This window comes from Hemitrygon akajei, chromosome 4, assembly GCF_048418815.1.
Source record: "Hemitrygon akajei chromosome 4, sHemAka1.3, whole genome shotgun sequence".
Taxonomy (NCBI): Eukaryota; Metazoa; Chordata; class Chondrichthyes; order Myliobatiformes; family Dasyatidae; genus Hemitrygon; species Hemitrygon akajei.
The window spans coordinates 76,566,934-76,585,795 of record NC_133127.1 but is presented as its reverse complement, the minus strand read 5'-3'; the positions used below and the strand labels follow the sequence as shown (position 1 = coordinate 76,585,795).

The window sequence follows — 18,862 nt, the reverse complement described above, 5'->3', positions numbered from 1 at the left end:
AAATGCATCTGGAAAATACAAGCAAAACAAATCATGAGCAAGACCTTAAGAAGAATTTTATGCCTTGACAAATGGGAGTTCACCTGGAAACTGTGCACACATTATCCACATAACAAATTGAAAGGGAAACAAAATTTAAACTGTTATACATGGTGTTCTCATTTACATTCCCAAGATGGTACAAAAGTTGTGAAGAGGATAACGAATAAAGTATACCACAATCCCATTAAATTGTTCATGCCTTTTTGCTGATTCTCTGGGTCTAGTAGATGACTTCATTTGCTCATCAGCAAATATTATTCCCTCAAACATTCTACCTAAACTGCAAATGAACTTCAAACAAAAACTGCAGCTGAGTTATAACAAACAAAATGGTGGATTTTTACTAATAGTAGTAATTTGTAAATTCAGTGGGCATATTTATTTTTGGGGGAATATGCAAGTACATTTGAACGTTTTAGAAACACAAATCATATTATTAAATCATGTCTGTGGAGTATTGACCACTAACCACAGCTTTTCCTGCCACTGCAGTCCATTGCTTCAACCCAGAGGTATAATTGGCTTGACATGCATATCCGTACTGAGACAAGTTTGGTGTTTGGAACTGGGTGGACAGAAATGGCCAAGTAGAAGGTCATAAACTCTAGGATTGGATGAGACGGAAACAAGAGACCCTAGATGCAACTAAAACCAAGAATCAGAGATAGCAAAGATGCAAGGTGCACAGGTCAGAAGATCTGGCCAATTACAGTTAAATTCCAATATTGCAGCTTAGGCGGGGCCTCATAAATCATGTATTAAAGTAGCCCCAGTACAGAAACTCAAGGCATACAGCTAGTTGCATCCTTCCTATTAAATAAAACAATGTACTTACTTCTGTAATTTGCTGAACCATAAATTTAATACTTTGCTAGATCTAGGTACCTCTGCTGTTTATTAAATGAATTCAGTGAGCCATCTCCACTACTGGTTGACTTGAGGTAATATTGGCAAGAACTGTGAAGGTCCTGATCCATGCAATCATAGAACATACAGCAAAATGGAGAGGAAAGCCCATATAAATATGGTGCTGGCAAAATAAAATCAATTTATCTGTTCCTTGCTATATAAAACTTAACTAGCATCTTTTTAAACCTATCTGCGCAATCTTTGCCAAAACAGGCATAACTATAATATTGACTATTTTTTCCTCACATCCATCCCAGTAAGGCACTGCAAAAACATCTGTTTTTTTTTTAAAAAATCCAACTGCATTAAAGAATCAAATGAGCATGTGAAAACTGATGACTTTAGCGCTGATCACTGTACTAGAATACAAGGAAAACAGCAGGCCTGGGTGAGGCAAATGTCATCTGATTAATGAGGAAAATAGGCTTCAACACAAACCACACAGTCCAATGGGAAAACTAAACATGCACAACAATTTCAAATGAAAAAGCACATTTTATTGCACTTAAGTTATAAGAAAATAAAAATTCTAAGTGGATCAAACCATAGACACAATCCCTTTTAGGTTTCACCATTACATCAGGCAGTTACATACTGTAAAGTAAAATACCTGAAATCTGATTTTTTTGCCTTAAAAACCAGACTATAAATTAACAGGAAAATAAAAAGAAAAACAAAGCATCTAACTCAAGGTTGTTTAATATACAGTGTTAAACCACTTTCACAGTTCATGTTGAGTTGTGGATTTTGAATAATAATGAGACAAAAATTTGCTATTTTGCCTGTGCTGTGTTACAAGACAAAACATTCAGTATTGTTTTGTCAGTAATTCACAGCAATAACTGTAGCAGTTGGATATTTCAATACTGTTTACACTAAGACTGACAAGCAATGACACCTTTTATTTATATGCACATCTCACTTAAATTTTATGTTCTTTTTGCATTATGTCAGTAACCTTAGTTGCTTCTTTTGTCTGTTCCACTATAGTCCTCACAATAAAATTCTCTATAATACAGGCTGAAAGAGCTCCCATCTGAAGGAATGTGTTCAACATTGTCCAGAAACAAAAAACATTCCGATATAGCACTTTAACTCTTCTCAATTTCCTTCTCGTAAGCAAATCACAATGCCATTTTGCATCTCCTCCTTTCTTTCAGCCTCTTTGAGGCACAGTTGGCTCAAGTTTCTGTGGCAATAGCCTTTTTTTTAATAAGTCAAAAATTATTCATACCAGATCAAATTTAGAACTAGAATCTGGATGTGAAATGTCACAATAGAATACATAGCAGCAAATTATTTGGCCACTGGGATTACAGTACAGGGATGGGACAACTTTAGCAAGACCTATTTGAATAATCAAGAACTCCTTAAGTTACTGAGTTCTTTAAGCACTTAGATCACTCAGGATAATTTGCCTCTGAAGAACTATATAACCCTCATTAAAACAATCTGGAAGCAGTGGTGAATAAATAGAGAAATACATGTTAATACTGTGACCGATTGTTGGCAACATTAGGCTTTTTATATATATATATTTATTTTTTTTAATATATATATAAAAAATTGTACAAAATTCACAGTAAGGTTTCAAATGTTGAAACCTGAAAGGACAAATTGAGGCAGACATAACCCAAGTCTTTAAGAAAACCAGCTCTTGGCCCGATAAGCAGCTTGTTTAAAACAACTTTTCAAATAAACTTTTTATGCCTTGCTGCTGTGACCTGGGTGCTGATAATCAATAAAAAAATAATAATTGCACTAGGCTTTGTATCAAGTCTTTCTGGACAAAACTGCCCAGAGTCAAAGGGAAGTCAGATATAACATGACAATTTGTGCATCTGACCAAGTCAGATTCTGTTAGTTATAACATGTCCTCCCTTGCTCCCTTTCCCGGCGATCCATAGGTCTTTGTCTTCATCGTGACATCCTGTTGACCCAAGCCAACATCCTGTACCCACCAGCAGCAGGGTGATGTACACTGACTTAATAGATAGACGAATTCCTATTTGAATTCTTCACTTCATGTCCACATCAAAGTCCAGCACAAGCAGCTTTGTTTCCTCAGTCCCATTTCTGCTTCCTACTGCACACACAAGCTTTGTATTCGATGCTCTGATTCTCCAGACAACACCTCCACTGCCCCCACTTTCCAGTGTAACCAAATTCCGAATGAACTCTCCTGTTTTCAGGTCCCAAAGTTTCACAGTGCCATCATCTGAGCTAGTTACCACAAAGTTCTTGTTGAATTGGAGGCATGTCACTGCGCTCTGATGTTTGCTAGGCCCTAATGAGGAAAATAAAAGGAAAATAAATCAACAAGTCAATTGCTAAAAAAAAGTTACGCACCGAAAATAATCTCATGTTAGTGACAGGAATGAACTTCCAACACATCATGAACAATTGAAAATTGAGATTGAAGTTAATTTTCTGTATTAAGAGAGTGATTAATACACAAACCTTATAACACTGATACTAAAAATTGCCACATATGTTGGATGATTGACAAAGGGAGAAAATTGGCTAACATTTGCTAGGCATTTTGACAAAATAAGTTATTTTTATGATTTGTTTTCTCTTTTGTTAAAAATGTCTAAATCAGTGATGTACTTAACTTCAGCTTAATTCCTGCTTAAATAACAACAATTTATACTGCTTTTCATGGAAGGTATTCAGACCAAATGCCCTGACCCTCCCCCCAGAAAAAAACATTTACACCTGAATTCATTGTCTGTTGTATTCTCTTCCTTTTATAGCATTTTCAGCAATTGGTGAATGATCTATGGCCACGTATTTGGGAAAAGAAAGTGACACAGTGGAGATAGATTTAAGTGCAACCCATATATACCATAAAAATTAATCCTACCAAACAAAACTAACAAGAGGCATTTTATGCTTACAAGGAAATGATGCCTTTATCTCCTACATTTTTTAAAATATAAAAACATCTGTTAAATCCGCCTGTCAGAGAATTGGGTGAAAATTCTTTGGCATATATAAAGTCCTTAGGATGCATTCTCAGGACCGAGAGCAGCAGTGGAATTCACACTAAAAAGGGCCTTTACATATACAGAGATACATTATTAACAGTGCTGCTGTACTGGGAACATAGCATGAAATCTTGTTTTATATATGTATACTGTAGTGCAGGAACCTTGGGTATATTCAGCTAAGATTCACCCCACAGAAGCAAGTGAGGGCTGGTGTAGGTCATGCTTATTGCTTATTGGTACACTGTTCAGTACCATGATGTGGGTTTCAATGCTGCACCCTAGCCAGCATATTTTAGTATGGGCTACAGCTGGGAAACAAGCACCACTACCTCCTTGTGTTGATGGACTGGCATACTTTACAAAGTTAAAATTTGACCAGATTAGTAAAACTGGATTTTTGTGCATTAGAGCATGGCTGCTCTATAGGAACAGACAGGACAGAATTATTAAGCCTATCATTTCCAAATTTTGCTTTCCACAACATCCCTTTAAGTAACATGATAGAGACTAGGTTTATGAACGACAACTCATTTTGCTCAATCTGTGTTGGCCCTGACCAGGAAGACAAAACAATTGTTGTAATCCCACTGCTGGCTTGGTGTAGATCAAAGCTCAAATTTAGAATCGTCACTCCCATATGGTTCAGTAAAGCACCTTTCAATCCATTTTCCATTTCAGCATCCAAAAGTTGAGACCAAATGAAAATTGTTAATGTTTTGAAACTAAAAGATATTAAACAGTATAATTTTCAAAATGGATTGTCAGTGTATGTTGCTGAGCTATTTTTATCATCCAAGCTTGTATTTCTCATGGTTTCAATAGTCAAACGTGATAAAAAGCTTGCAGTTTTAAGCACTTTACACAGCCAAAGGATGCTTCAGAAACATTTTTGGATTGAAGTCACTGTTGTAATCAAACGTGTATACAATTTTAAACAAGCACCAAAACAAAATAATGTTTTTTTTTGTAAAGAGATGCAGATAGAGTACAAATTCTTGGACACCAAAGATAATTCCCCTGATAATTCCCTAAAATAATGTGAAGATAAACTGTGCTAATGAAGGCAGAACTATATTTGGGATTTGCCAATGGAAATAAAGCTTTTTTTTTTAAAAAACAGGGTTTTCAATTAAAACAGGTTTTCTGGTTGAAGGATGCTTTTTAAAAAAAAATACTCACCTTGTAATGTCTGTAAACACTGTCCTGTTTTGATGTCCCAGATTTTTACAGTGGAATCTGCATTCCCAGACACTAGAGTGTTGTCCTTCAGTTCCATTCCACTTGTTAATGACTGATGTCCTGTTAACGTGTGAATACAATTCCCAGTCTCCACGTCCCAAACACGGATAGAGGTATCAAGTGAACCACTTACTACATGGATGCCATCGAACTGCAAAGTTGAGGAAAAGTAGTACACAGTCTACTGTTAGTGTTTTCTCAGACCTGCCTTGTGAATTAAGTAGGTTTCAATGTATTTTAAACGACACCCTATGCATTTATATAATTGCATTGTGGACAATATTACAATCGAGTAAATGTCAAGGGTGCCAAGAATTACAAAATGTGTACAAGAAAACTGACAGATGTGTTTTCAGGCCCAGGGGAAAGAAAGGCAGCATAACCTGCTACTGTTGAAGGAATAACTGGAGATTGCTTTGGGGAACAAGATCACACTATCAATGGTGCAAAACTACTCAACTTATGATGAGTCAATTAAATAAGAGACCCAACCTGGAATGAATTGGAATTAAACAAAATAATGAGAAAAATGGGAGGCTTTCAAAGTGTGAACATTCACAATTGCATTATGAGGAAAACAATGCCATGCAGCTAAAAATCCAAACTAAAGATACAAGGGTTAAAATAAGACAGAAGAGGAAGACTACGACAAATAAGAAAACATTGAACAAAAGCATGTTTTCAACATGAAATGTTAAACCCATTTCTCTTTACAAATGTTACTTGACATGCAGTTTCCAGTATTTTGTCCTATATATTGTGTATTCACATTTGCAGTACTTTGCTTTTGAATGTAGCAACAAAAAGGAAACCAAATAAGGGAATAACAGGACCAAATAAAAATATTTTTATTTATTATGTATATATTTAGCTGGCTAGTGATACAGCGTGGAGTAGGCCCTTCAAGCCATGCCATCCCAACAACCCCCAAGCCCAATTAATCCTAATCTAATCACAGAACAATTTACAATGATCAATTAACCCACCAATACATCTTTGGACTGTGGGAGGAAACTGAAGCACCCAGGGAAAATCCACACATTTCATGGGGAGGACCTACAGAGACTCTTAACATACGACATAGGAATTAACTCCAAAGCCCTGAGCTGTAATAGTGTCCTGCTAACTATTACACTACCATGGTGCCCACCACACAAGTTGTTCCCATTGTAAGCTTAGAAGTCCAAATGTCAAGCACATCTTCTTACAAGGAGATACAGTACCTGTAATACCAAGGGCGTGGAAGTGGGTTACAGGAGGATTGCCATAAAATATTGGATTCTACTCCTCAGCTGTGTGTCCTATCCCCAGGAGCCCAAAGCCAAAAGCCTTACAAAGATGAGGCACCAAATAATCAATCAAGAGATGACCCAACTCAATCTCTGGACCAGTGTCAAAATGCAGCTCTAGAATTGTACTGGTGGGCATGTTTTTTTTTTCATTGTAAAATAGATATGGCACTGGTGGGAACAAGTCTCTTACGACACAACAGCAGGTAAAATTATAGCAGATACAGATCTCACTGTATAATAGTAGGGTAGGGTACAGATATAATAGGGTATAGATGTGCAAATATCGGGTAAGGAGAGCTGGTGATATATTGTGTGGACCTGCGTGGGGTCAGCAAATGGAACATTGGGTGCGTACTCAGACAACAGCCAGTGCAGCTTATGGTGGCAAGTAGCGGAATGAGTAGCTGGCAAATGAGCAGCAAGGCTAAGGCGCTGCCTTAAAATGTGACTTGAAAGTATTAGAGACCGTAAAGCAAAAGTGCAGATGCAAAACAGATCTTGTTACATTTCAGGTTGATGGCCCATCAGCAGAACTGAGAGTCAGAAATTCATTGCTTTAAGTTTCAGGGAGGAGATGGAGAGGTGGTGAGAACAAATGGAATGTGTGATGCAGCAACCTCACCTGCTGATTACTTCCAGCAATTTCTTTTGTTATCACCAGAGATTCGTATCTAATTACACATGTTAAAATAAAAGTTGTTTCTTGGGAGTGACCTTTACAGTCATCTAGGATTGCAAATCTGGCTCTTATCATAAATAAAATACAACATTCATGGCCTCTTAGAAAGACATTCTAGTAAAATAACAACAAAATGTGGGATGGATTAAGCAGGTCTTGCAGAGAACAGGGCTGAAGCACTAAATGAAAACTGTGTACAACATCACTAATGAAGAGATGCTGCCAATTTAACTGAAGGATATTGTAGTGTTATTTTATTGCTCAAAAATTAAAGCCGTTTGAGATACAGTGTGAAATGGGCCATTCTGCCCCTTCGAGACACACAGCCCAGCAACCACCGATTTAACCCTAGCCCAATTACAGGACAATTTTCAATGACCAATTGAACATAAGACAGAAGCAGAAATAGGTCATTTGGACCATTGTCCATTCAATTATGGATGATCTCTTTTCCCTCTCCTCAGCCCCACTCCCTGGCCTTCTCCCCATAACCTTTGCCATGTCCAATCAAGAACTTATTAAATTCTACCTTAATTAAATACACCCAACAACCTGGCTTCCAAAGCTGCCTGTGGTTACAAATTCACCATCCTCTGGCTAAAGAAATTTCTCCGCATCTGTTTTAAATAGACGCCCCTCTATCCTGAGGCTGTGTCCTCTTGTCATAGACTCCCCCACCATAGGAAACATCCTTTCCACATCTATTCCACCTAGGTCTTTCAACATTTTAAAGGTTTCAATGATATCATCCCTCATCCTTCTAAATTCCAGTGAGTATGAACTCAGAATTATCAAACATTCTTTGTACGATAACCCCTTTTATTCTCGGAATCATCCTTATGAACCTCCTCTGAACCCTCTCCAGATGAGGTGCCTAAAACTGTATACAATACTTATGGTGAGGCCTCACCAGTGCCTTATAAAGCCTCAGCATCACATCCCTGCTCTTGTATTCTAGATTTCTGAAATGAATGCTAACATTGCATTTGCCTTCCTTACCACTGACTCAACCTGAAAGAAAACCTTAAGGGTGTTCTATGCAAGGACTCCAATGTCCCTTTGTATCTCAGATTTTTTGTATTTTCGCCCCGTTTAGAAAATAGTCTGCACATTTATTTCTACTACCAAAATGCATGACCATGCATTTTCCAACATTGTAGTTCATTTGCCAATTTCTTACCATTCTCCTCATCTGTCTAAGTCCTTCTGCAGCCTACCTGTTTCAACACTACCTGGCCCTCCACCAATCTTTGTATCATCTGCAAACTTGGCAACAAAACCATCTATTCCGTCATCTAAATCACTGATAAATAGCATAGAAAGCAGCAGCCCCAACACTGACCCCTGCAGAACACTAGTTACTGGCAGACAGCCAGAAAGGGATCCTTTCTTCCCCACTCACTGCCTTCTACCAATCAACCAATGTTCTAAGCATGCCAGTAACCTACCAACCAGTAGATCTTTGGATTGTGGAAGGAAACTACAGCATCCAGAGGAAACCTACGCAGTCACAGGGAGAACATACAAAACTTCTTACAGGCAGCGGTGGGAATTGAGCCCGGGTCACCTATACCGTAAAGATATCATGTCGCCCTTACAGTAAGTGTTATGGATTGTTGGATTAACACTTAGATATGATCATTTTAATATCTCCACAACCCAACTATTTCAGTAGTCCACATCATTCTTAAGGCACTGAAGTCACCACTGACCTGAACTCAACTGATGACATTACTAGATGGCAGGGGTACAGAGAATGGCAGAATCAAAGACAAGCATACACAAGGGCACAAAGAGTGATACAGAGTGGGAGAAGGAGAAAGATGATTTGTGAGAGTATAAGAAACATGCTCAAAGAGTCAGTGACAGAGAGCAGCAGATATAAAGAAAAAGGGTACATGGTGCAGAGTGAGGTGCAAATTAATAGGAAGGAGATCAGAGGGGTAGAAAAGAGAAAAGTATCGGGTGTGTAGAGGTTTACACCTGTTCACCAGCCAAAGTAGAGTTGAAGTTACTGTCCTAGCGCTTGGACTTGTGGAAATTTCACACTATCACTCATACTCTCCTTCTTCTATCCCTTCCCTTGCAGTAGCTCATCTATAACCATACAACAATTACAGCACAGAAACAGGCCATCTCAGCCCTTCTAGTCCGTGCCGAACGCTTACTCTCACCTAATCCCACTGACCTGCACTCAGCCCATAACCCTCCATTCCTTTCCTGCCCATATACCTATCCAATTTTACTTTAAATGATAATACTGAACCTGCCTCTACCACTTCTACTGGAAGCTCGTTCCACACAGCTACCACTCTCTGAATAAAGAAGTTCCCCCTCTTGTTACCCCTAAACTTTTGCCCCCAACTCTCAACTCATGTCCTCTTGTTTGAATCTCCCCTACTCTCAATGGAAAAAGTCTATCTACATCAACTCTATCTATCCCCCTCAATTTTAAATACCTCAATCAAGTCCCCCCTCAACCTTCTACACTCCAAATAAAGACTTAACTTGTTCAACCTTTCTCTGTAACTTAGGTGCTGAAACCCAGGTAACTCCTCTGTACTCTATTTTGTTGACATCTTTCCTATAATTCGGTGACCAGAACTGTACACAATACTCCAAATTTGGCCTTACCAATGCCTTGTACAATTTTAACATTACATCCGAACTCCTATACTCAATGCTCTGATTTATAAAGGCCAGCATATCAAAAGCTTTCTTCACCACTCTATCAAAGAAGGCAAACAATTGTGTCAGCCAAACAGTGAGTGTAACAACTGATTATTAACACACCATCAGCATGGAGGGCATAAAAGGCCTACCCCAGAAAATAAAATTATAGGAGTTTACAGAAATCAGGGAAACCACAGATGGATTTAAACATTATCAACATCTTAAATTGCATCATTAGTGGCAATAAAGCTAAGAGCTTTCCTCTAAATCATTCAAAAATATTGGTAGTTCATTGTTCAACAGTACAACTAGAACAATGATCAACTCTTTCAAAATCTTGATTAATAACAATTATTTTTTAAAAACTGCTCCATAGTCTCCTAAAAACACAAAAAGAGAATAAAGCTTGTGAAATATTTGGAGAGAAATCTCTGAGACAAAGCTAACTAATTGGATTCACAAGATACCACTGTTTCTTTACAGCGGAGTGTATGTGAAGTAGTATAGAAGTATCTATTTAGGGGCTGATTAATCTGCTGCCACTTAAAACACCATTGATCCACTGCATAGCCTACATGTACACATTAGCAACAGCAGTCATTAACTTGAAATTCAGTTTATTATAATTCTAATCCGCAGAGTCTGTGCTAAGAAATAGCACATAGGATCACTGCCTGTAAAATTATCTCTCATTTCCCCTCAGTGGGATCAGACAAGAAACACATGGCTAGAAATGCAAAGGGATATTGCTATTTTTTTTCCAAGTGATTGAAAATCAATTTAGAACAGAGTAAATCGCATTTGCAACCAATTCTGGGTCAAATCATGATTCAATTGTATACTGCTGAACCAGGGTCCAATTTCCATTTCAATAACAGTTGTGATGATGTAATGCCTTATGCAACATCCCCTCTGAAGCATTGCAGAACAATTTAGACGTGCTACAAGAACACAAGACAGGAGCAGAATTAGGTAGGTAATTTGGCCTAGAGTTTGCTCCGCCATTCCATCATGGCTGATTTATTATCCCTCTCAACTCCATTTTCCAGCCTTCTCCCTGCAACCTTTGACTCCCTGACTAACCAAGAAGCTATAAACCACCGTCTTAAATATACCCAATGAACTGGCTCGCACAGTCATCTGGGGCAACAAATTCCACAGATTCACCGTCCTCTACCTAAAGAAAATTTTCCTCATCTCTGTTCTAAATAGACGTCCCTTAATTCTTAGGCTGTGCCATCTGGTGCTAGACTACCCCAATATAGGGAACGTCCTCTCCACAACCACTCTATCAAAGCCTTCCAATATTCGATAGGTTTCAGTGAGATTCTGCAACCACCCCCCCCCCCCCCCGCCCCCAACCATTCTTCCAAACTCCACCAAGTACAGGCCCAGAGCTATCAAATGCTTCTCACATGTTAACCTTTACATTCCTGGGATCATTTTCATGAACCTCCTCTGGACTCTCTCCAATGCCAACACATCTATTCTCAGATAAAGGGCTGAAAACTACTCAAAATACTCCAAGCGTGGTCTGACCACTGACAAAGTTTCAGCATTACATGCTTGCTTTTATATTATAGTACTGAATTCTAGAATTTGGATTCTAGAAATGAATGCTAATATTGCATTGCCTTCCCTACCACTGACTCAACCTGCAAGCTAACCTTTAGGGAATCCTGCACAAGAACTCCCATCCCTTGGCACCTCTGGTTTTTGAATTTTCTTCTCATTTAGAAAATAGTCCACACCTTTATTCCTTCTACCAAAGTGCATGACCAAACACTTCCCTGCACTGTATTCCATCTGCCACTTCATTGCCCATTCCCCTGATCCAAGTCCTTCTGCAAACACTCTTCTTCCTTAACACTACCTGTCCCTTCACCTATCTGTATCATCTGTAAACTTGGCCACAAAGTCATTAATTCCTTCATCCAATAAGTGGTCCAACCAGAAAAGGTTCCCGTTATTCTCACTCTTTGCCTCCTGCCAGTCCAAAATGCTGGAGGAACTCAGCAGGCCAGGCAGTACCTATCCAATCTAGTACCTTTCCTATAATACCATAGGCTCTTATCTTGTTAAACAGCATCATATGTAGCACCTTGTCAAAAACCTTCTGAAAATCCAAACATCCACCAACTCTGTCGATCCCACCTGTTATTTCCTCAAAGAATTCCAACAGATTTGTCATGCAAGGTTTCCCCTTTAGAAACCATGTTGACGTTCACCTACATTATCATGTGTTTCTAAGTACCTTGAAACCCCATCCTTAATAATGGACTCCAACATCTTTTCAACTTCTGAAGTCAGGCTAACCAGCTTATTTCATTTCTGAAAACATGAAATGTTGGCAGAACTCAGCAGGCCAGACAGCATCCCTGATGAAGAACGGTTTCGGCCCGAAACGTCGTCACTACCTCCTCCCATAGATGCTGTCTGGCCTGCTGAGTTCTGCCAGTATTTTGTGTTTTCATTTATTTCCAGCATCTGCAGATTCACTCGTGTTGCCTTATTTCATTTCTTCTGCCTCCCTCTCTTCTTAAAGAGTAGAGGGACATTTGCAATTTTCCAGTCCTCCAGAACCATTCCAGAATCTGGTGATTCTTGAAAGATCATTACTAATACCTTCAGAATCTCTTCAGTGACCTCTTTCATTACCCTGGGGTATAGTCCATCTGGTCCATGACATCTATCTTCAGACTTTTCAGCTTCCCAAGCACCTTCCTACTAATAGGAACAGCACTTGCTTCTGCCCGACACTCTCACATTCGACTGGTGTCTTCCACAGAGAAGTCCGACACAAAATACTGATCAAGTTTGGCTGTCATTTCTTTGTCCCGATTACTACCTCGCCAGCATCATTTTCCAGCTCGCCAATATCCACTTGTCTCTCTTCTACTCTTTATACATTTGAAAAGCTTTTGAGACCCTCTTATATTACTGACTAGCTTATCTTCATATTTCATCTTTTCTTTATGACTTTTTTGCTGCCTTCTGTTGGTTTTTTAAAACTTCCCAATCCACTACAATATATGCCTCCTCTTTGACTTTTATGCTGTCTTTGACTTCCCTTGTCAGCCACCGTAATCTCATCCTTCCTTTAGAGTAGTTCTTCATCTTTGAGATACATCTCTCCAGCGCCTTCCAAATTTCCCCCAGAAACACCAGCCATTGCTGTCATCCCTGCTAGTGTTCCCTTCCAATCAACTTTGGCCAGCTCCTCTTTCATGCCTTTAATTCTCTTTACTCCTTTGTAATACTGATACATCCAATTTTAGCTTCTTCTCAAACTACAGGGCGAATTCTATTATATTATGATCACTCCTAAAGGTTCCTTTACCTTAAGCTCTCTAATCAAATCTGGGTCATAAAAACACCCAGCCCAGAACTGCTGTTCTGCTATTGGGCTCAAGCTGCTCTAAAAAGCCCTATCATTGGTATTCTACCTATTGGGATCCAGCACAAAACAGATTTTCTCGATCTAGCCGCTTAGTGAAATTCCCCTCAACTATTGCAACATTGCCTTTTTAAAAAAAAAAGTCATTTCTATTTTCTGTTGTAACTTGTAGCTCGCATCCCGGCTACTGTTCAGAGCCCTGTATGTAATTTCTATCAGGGTCTTTTTACCCTTGCAGTTTCTTAACTCTACCCACAATAATTCTACATCTTTGTCACCTCTAAATATTTGATTTCATTTTTTAAACCGAGAGACACCACCTCCTCTGCCTACCCATCTGTCCCTTCAATACAATGTGTATTCTAGATGTTAAGCTCCCAACTATCTACCTTCTTTCAGCCACAACACAGAGATACCTTCCTACATCAAACTTGTCAATCTCTAACCACGCTACAAGATCAGCTACCTTATTTTGTCAACTGTGTGCATTCAAATAGACCGACTTCAGTCCTGTAGTCATATTTTTCGATTCTACTCCCATTATAGGTGTAACCCATCCCACTGACTGCAAATTTGCCTCATCCTCTGCCTGTCCTTCCTCTCACAAACCTACTGCATTTAGTTATATACCAACTGCCCCATCCTTAGCTCTATTACTCTGGTTCCCAGTCCCCTGCCAAATTACTATAAACCCTTCCCAAAAGCTCTAGCAAACCTTTCCACAACGATATTGGTTCCTCTTGGTTTCAGGTGTAACCTGTCTCTTTTGCACAGGTCACACCTATCCCAGCAGGGATCCCCAATGATCCAGAAACCTGAAACCCTTCCCCCGCACAAATTCTTCAGCGACCCAGTCATCTACCAAATCATCCTATTCTTACCCTCACTGACACATGGCACAGGCAGCAATCCAGTGAGGTCCTGCTTTTCAGCTTTCTGCCCAACTCCCTATATTTGCGCTTCAGGACCTCCACACCTTTTACTTACCCATGTTATTAGTACCAATATGTACCATGACTTCAGGCTGTTCACCCTCCCCCTTTGGAAACCATGGACCCCATCAGAGCTATCCCTGACCCTGGCACCTGAGAGGCAAATACCATCTGGATGACATTTGCATGCCCACAGAATCTGCTTTCTGCTCCTCTAATTATGGAATACCCCATTACTATTGCACCCATCTTCTTCCCCCTTCCTTTCTAAGCCAAAGAACCAGACTCAGTGCTAGAGATCTGGTCAGTTCAGCTCTACCCCCCACCCCTGACCCTTCCAATGTATCCGAAGTTGTATATTTATTATTGAGGGAGAAGGTCACAGGGGTACTCTACACAGGGTATCTCTGCCCTTTCCCACTCCTGTCAGACACCCAGGTACTTGCCTCCTGCAACTCAGGGGTGACCATTTCCTGTCTAACACCTCCTTATTCTCCTGAATGAGCTGAAGGTCATCAAGAGACTACTTTGGAGCTGCCTGTTGTAAGCTACTCCCAGGAAATGGGATCTTAATTTTGCATTACCAATCTGCAAGTTATTGAGCAACATGAATCTTCTTTGCTCTGTACCAATTGAGACCCCCCCCCCCACAATCACCTCAAACTATCTCCCATGACCCCCTACTGAAACTTCAGAGCACTGTCTTGATGCCAGTCTCCCCAACAATAACTGCATACTTCCCTTATCCTCCCAAAACCTGTGCATCACTGCAGTGCTGGCTGGTCAACCTCTTCAAAGCTGGGCAGAATTGGGCAGGTTGCATAGCTTTCAGCTCGAGCTCTAATGCCAATTTAATCTCAATTTACCCATCCACAAGTTAAATTCCAACTCTTTCCTGCTTTCCATGCACAAGTCAGATCAGGTAGCTGATCCATCTTCTGTGCCTGGCATTGCAGAATAATACTTCAATAAAAAAATAGGTTATCAAGTTCATTGAACAATAAAGCATCCAGATGTCAAGCTGCCTTGCATTTATATAAATGATTAGTCATGTGTAGCTCAACACATCCTGTTGAATAATAATACATTTTTCTTTTGCTGTAGCAGACAAACAAAAACATTTAAAAAGGGAAAATATTAAAATGTCTCCAGTTTCTCACCTGCAATGAATAGACTCTGTTGGTGTGTCCCTGTAACGTATGCAGGCAAGTTTCTGTTTCAGGATCCCACACCTTAACCATGAAATCATATGCCCCACTAACAACTCTTCGTCCATCGTACTGTACACATCGCACTGCTGCTACGTGTCCCATCAACACATGCAAGCATTGTCCTGTTTCAATATCCCAAACACGAAGAGTGGCATCTCGAGAACCGCTCACAACTCTGAAATGATAAACAAGAGGTGCAGCTCTTAGATCATATTTATCTATTATCAATTTAGCCAAGCAGTGAGTTTGCCAGATTGCTTCAAATTATAATGAACACGTCAGAGAATCCTCCTAATTAACACCAATACAATTTGGAATATTCTATAATTTGAAGCAGAATCTTACCTATTTTCATGAAGGTGCATGCAACGCACAGTGGAGGTGTGACCATACAACGTGTGAATACATTCTCCTGAATCTGCATTCCATACTTTCAATGTTCGATCAGTTGATCCACTGATGATGATATTGCCTCTCATCTGTGACGACCAGACACCACCAGTGTGCCCTACTAATGTTCGTAAACACTAAATAAATAGGAAATAACCAAGTAATGGAGTTGCTATAATTTGCTTGAAAGTTAAATTCTAAATAAATTTTCATTTGCTTTTCTGTAGCTGTTTCATTATGATACCTTAATGCTTCTGTTTGGAAAACTAAAGAATAGGAAATCTACTTATCTTCAATCACACTGGATGTAAGAGACTAGCAAAACAATCTGAGGATAAATGAACGGATAAATAAACGCCATAGATCATAAGTGGTTAAAGTAATACTTTAAAGGTCAGTATCTGCCTCTACACAAGGAGAATATGCTCTGAATTTTACTTCAGCCAAATAAAGTGTCCATTAAAAAAAATCACATGGTTAAACTTGTCATATTTCATTTGCGTGAAAAATGTACTTGTGGTATTTATGCAAAGTATTCAGCACACAAATTTGACTCGTTGACTATCTTTTGTGTGACTGTTATTGCTATTATTAATGCACCTTTTGTTGTGCATGACTGATGGCGCAATGCTTTTGCACCTAGGCCTCAGAGGAATGCTGTTTAGTTTGGCTACATTCACGGGTATTCATGCACAGTTGAACAACAATTAAAGTTGAACTTCATTTGAGCTGAAATTGAGAAACAGTATAATGCTAATATGCAGGCAGTTTTAGCACCAAGGGGTGGGGGTGGGGAGGGAAAGAAGATTAATCAAGCAGGGGATTTAAAAAAATCAATTTATGCCTTCCCATTTTTCTTGACAGTCAAGCTATGTTTCTGTAGTTATGAGCAAAAGGAAACAAAATTAATTTTCAAAATTAGAGAAATTTGTGCACTTAATTCTAACTTTACATCAGCTTCCTATTAAAGGTCAGTGAGCCTTGTATCAGTGGTTGGAAAGCTATTAGAGGGAGCTCATGGGGATAGAATTTACTCACATTTGTAAACGTGTGGCCTTATTAGCGATAATCAGCATGGTTGTGAAGCAGATCCTGTCTTACAAACTCGAGTTTTTGTTTGAGGTGACAATAACTGACAAGGGTAGGGAAGTGGATATTATCAACATAGATTTTTAGTAAGGTATCTAACAAGATTCCTCCTGGTAGGCTGATGCAGAAGATGAAGATTCATAGGATCCACAATGACTTGATACACTAGATTTAAAACTGGCTTGACCAAAGAAGATGAGGATTGTGGCAGAGTGCTATTATTCTGACTAGAAGTATGCGACCAATGTGTTCTGCAGGGATCAGCATTGGGACCTCTTGTTATTGACATATATGAACGACTTTAGTGAAAATGTAGCTGGAATACTAAATTTACTGATTATACAAAAATTGATACAGTTGTGGATAATGAAGAACGCAAGTTTTCAGCAGGTTATAGATCAAATGAAGATATGGTTGGAGAAATGGCAGATAGAGTTTGATCCAGCCAACTATGAGATGTTGCACTTGGGGGGGGGGGGGGGGGGCATCGAACACAAGAGGAAGATACAAATGATAGGACCTTTAGGACCCTGATGCACCGAGGAATCTTTGTGATCCAAGTCCTTAGCTCCCTGAAGGTGGCAAACTGGGCTGACAGGGTGCTTAAACAAAAGGCTTTTGATATGCCTACCTTAACTGGTCAAAACATTAAGTATATGAATCAGGAAGTCATGTTGCAGCTGTATGAAACTTGGTTTGATTGCATTTGGAGAATTGTGTTCCATTCTGGCTGCCCTTTTACAAAAGGCTTGAGAGGGTTCAGAGAAGGTTCACCATGATGCCACCTGCATTACAGTATTCACTATAATGAGCTGTTGGACGAACTTGTGTTTGTTTATTCTGGAGGGGCATAAATATGACAGGTAATCAGAATCTTCACAGGGTAAGATATAGACCAGTAAGTCTTACCTCAGTAAGTTGATGGAGAAGATCCTGAGAGGCAGGATTTATGATCATTTGGAGAGGTATAATATGATTAGGAATAGTCAGCATAGCTTTGTCAAGGGCAGGTCGTGCCTTACGAGCTAGACTGAATTTTTTGAGGATGAAGGAAGAGCAGTAGATGTAGTGTATATGGATTTCAGCAAGGCATTTGATAGGTACCCCATGCAAGACTTATTGAGAAAGTAAGGAGGCATGGGATCCAAGGGGACCCTGCTTTGTGGATCCAGAACTGGCTTGCCCACAGAAGGCAAAAAGTGGTTGTAGACGGGTCATATTCTGCATGGAAGTCGGTGACCAGTGGTGTGCCTCAGGGCTCTGTTCTGGGACCCTTATTCTTCGTGATTTTTATAAATGACCTGGATGAGGAAGTGGAGGGATGGGTTAGTAAGTTTGCTAATGACAAAGGTTGGAGGTGTTGTGGATAGTATGGAGAGCTGTTAGAGGTTACAGCGGGACATTGATAGGATGCAAAAATGGGCTGAGAAGTGGCAGATGGAGTTCAACCCAGATAAGTGTGAAGTGCTTCATTTTGGTAGGTCAAATATGATGGCAGAATATCGCATTAATGGTAAGACTCTTGGCAGCGTGGAGGATCAGAGGGATCTTGGGGTCTGAGTCCATAGGATGCTCAAAGCAGCTGCACAGGTCGACTCAGTGGTTAAGAAAGCGTATGGTGTATTGGCCTTCATTAATTGTGGAATTGAATTTAGGAGTCAAGAGGTAATGTTGCAGCTACATAGGACCCTGGTCAGACCCCATTTGGAGTACTGTCCTCAGTTCTGGTCGCCTCACTACAGGAAGGATGTGGAAGCCATAGAAAGGGTGCAGAGATTTACAAGGATGTTGCCTGAACTGGGGCACATGCCTTATGAGAATTGGTTGAGTGAACTCAGCCTTTTCTCCCTGGAGCAATGGAGGATAAGAGGTGACCTGATAGAGGTGTATAAGTTGATGAGAGGCATTGATCGTGTGGATAGTCAGAGGCTTTTTCCCCAAGGCTGAAATGGTTGCCACAAGAGGACACAGGTTTAAGGTGCTGGGGAGTGGGTACAGAGGAGATGTCAGGGGTAA

The 18,862-nt window shown here is 39.8% G+C and overlaps 1 protein-coding gene across 6 annotated transcripts in view; it reads right to left on the bottom strand.

Annotated features, from left to right (window-relative positions):
* Nucleotides 1-1,426: 1,426 nt before the first annotated feature.
* The window catches only part of LOC140726469 (F-box/WD repeat-containing protein 7), a 123,281-nt gene continuing 105,845 nt past the window's right edge, over nt 1,427-18,862 (bottom strand). For all 6 annotated transcript variants that reach the window (XM_073042890.1, XM_073042891.1, XM_073042896.1 and 3 more), the window contains exons 8-11: nt 15,713-15,894; nt 15,317-15,542; nt 5,124-5,334; nt 1,427-3,238 (exon numbers count right to left, since the gene is read on the bottom strand). In XM_073042890.1, coding sequence (XP_072898991.1) covers nt 2,970-3,238; nt 5,124-5,334; nt 15,317-15,542; nt 15,713-15,894 — 888 coding nt within the window. In that variant the 3' untranslated portion in view covers nt 1,427-2,969. The remainder of the gene's footprint in view (nt 3,239-5,123; nt 5,335-15,316; nt 15,543-15,712; nt 15,895-18,862) is intronic.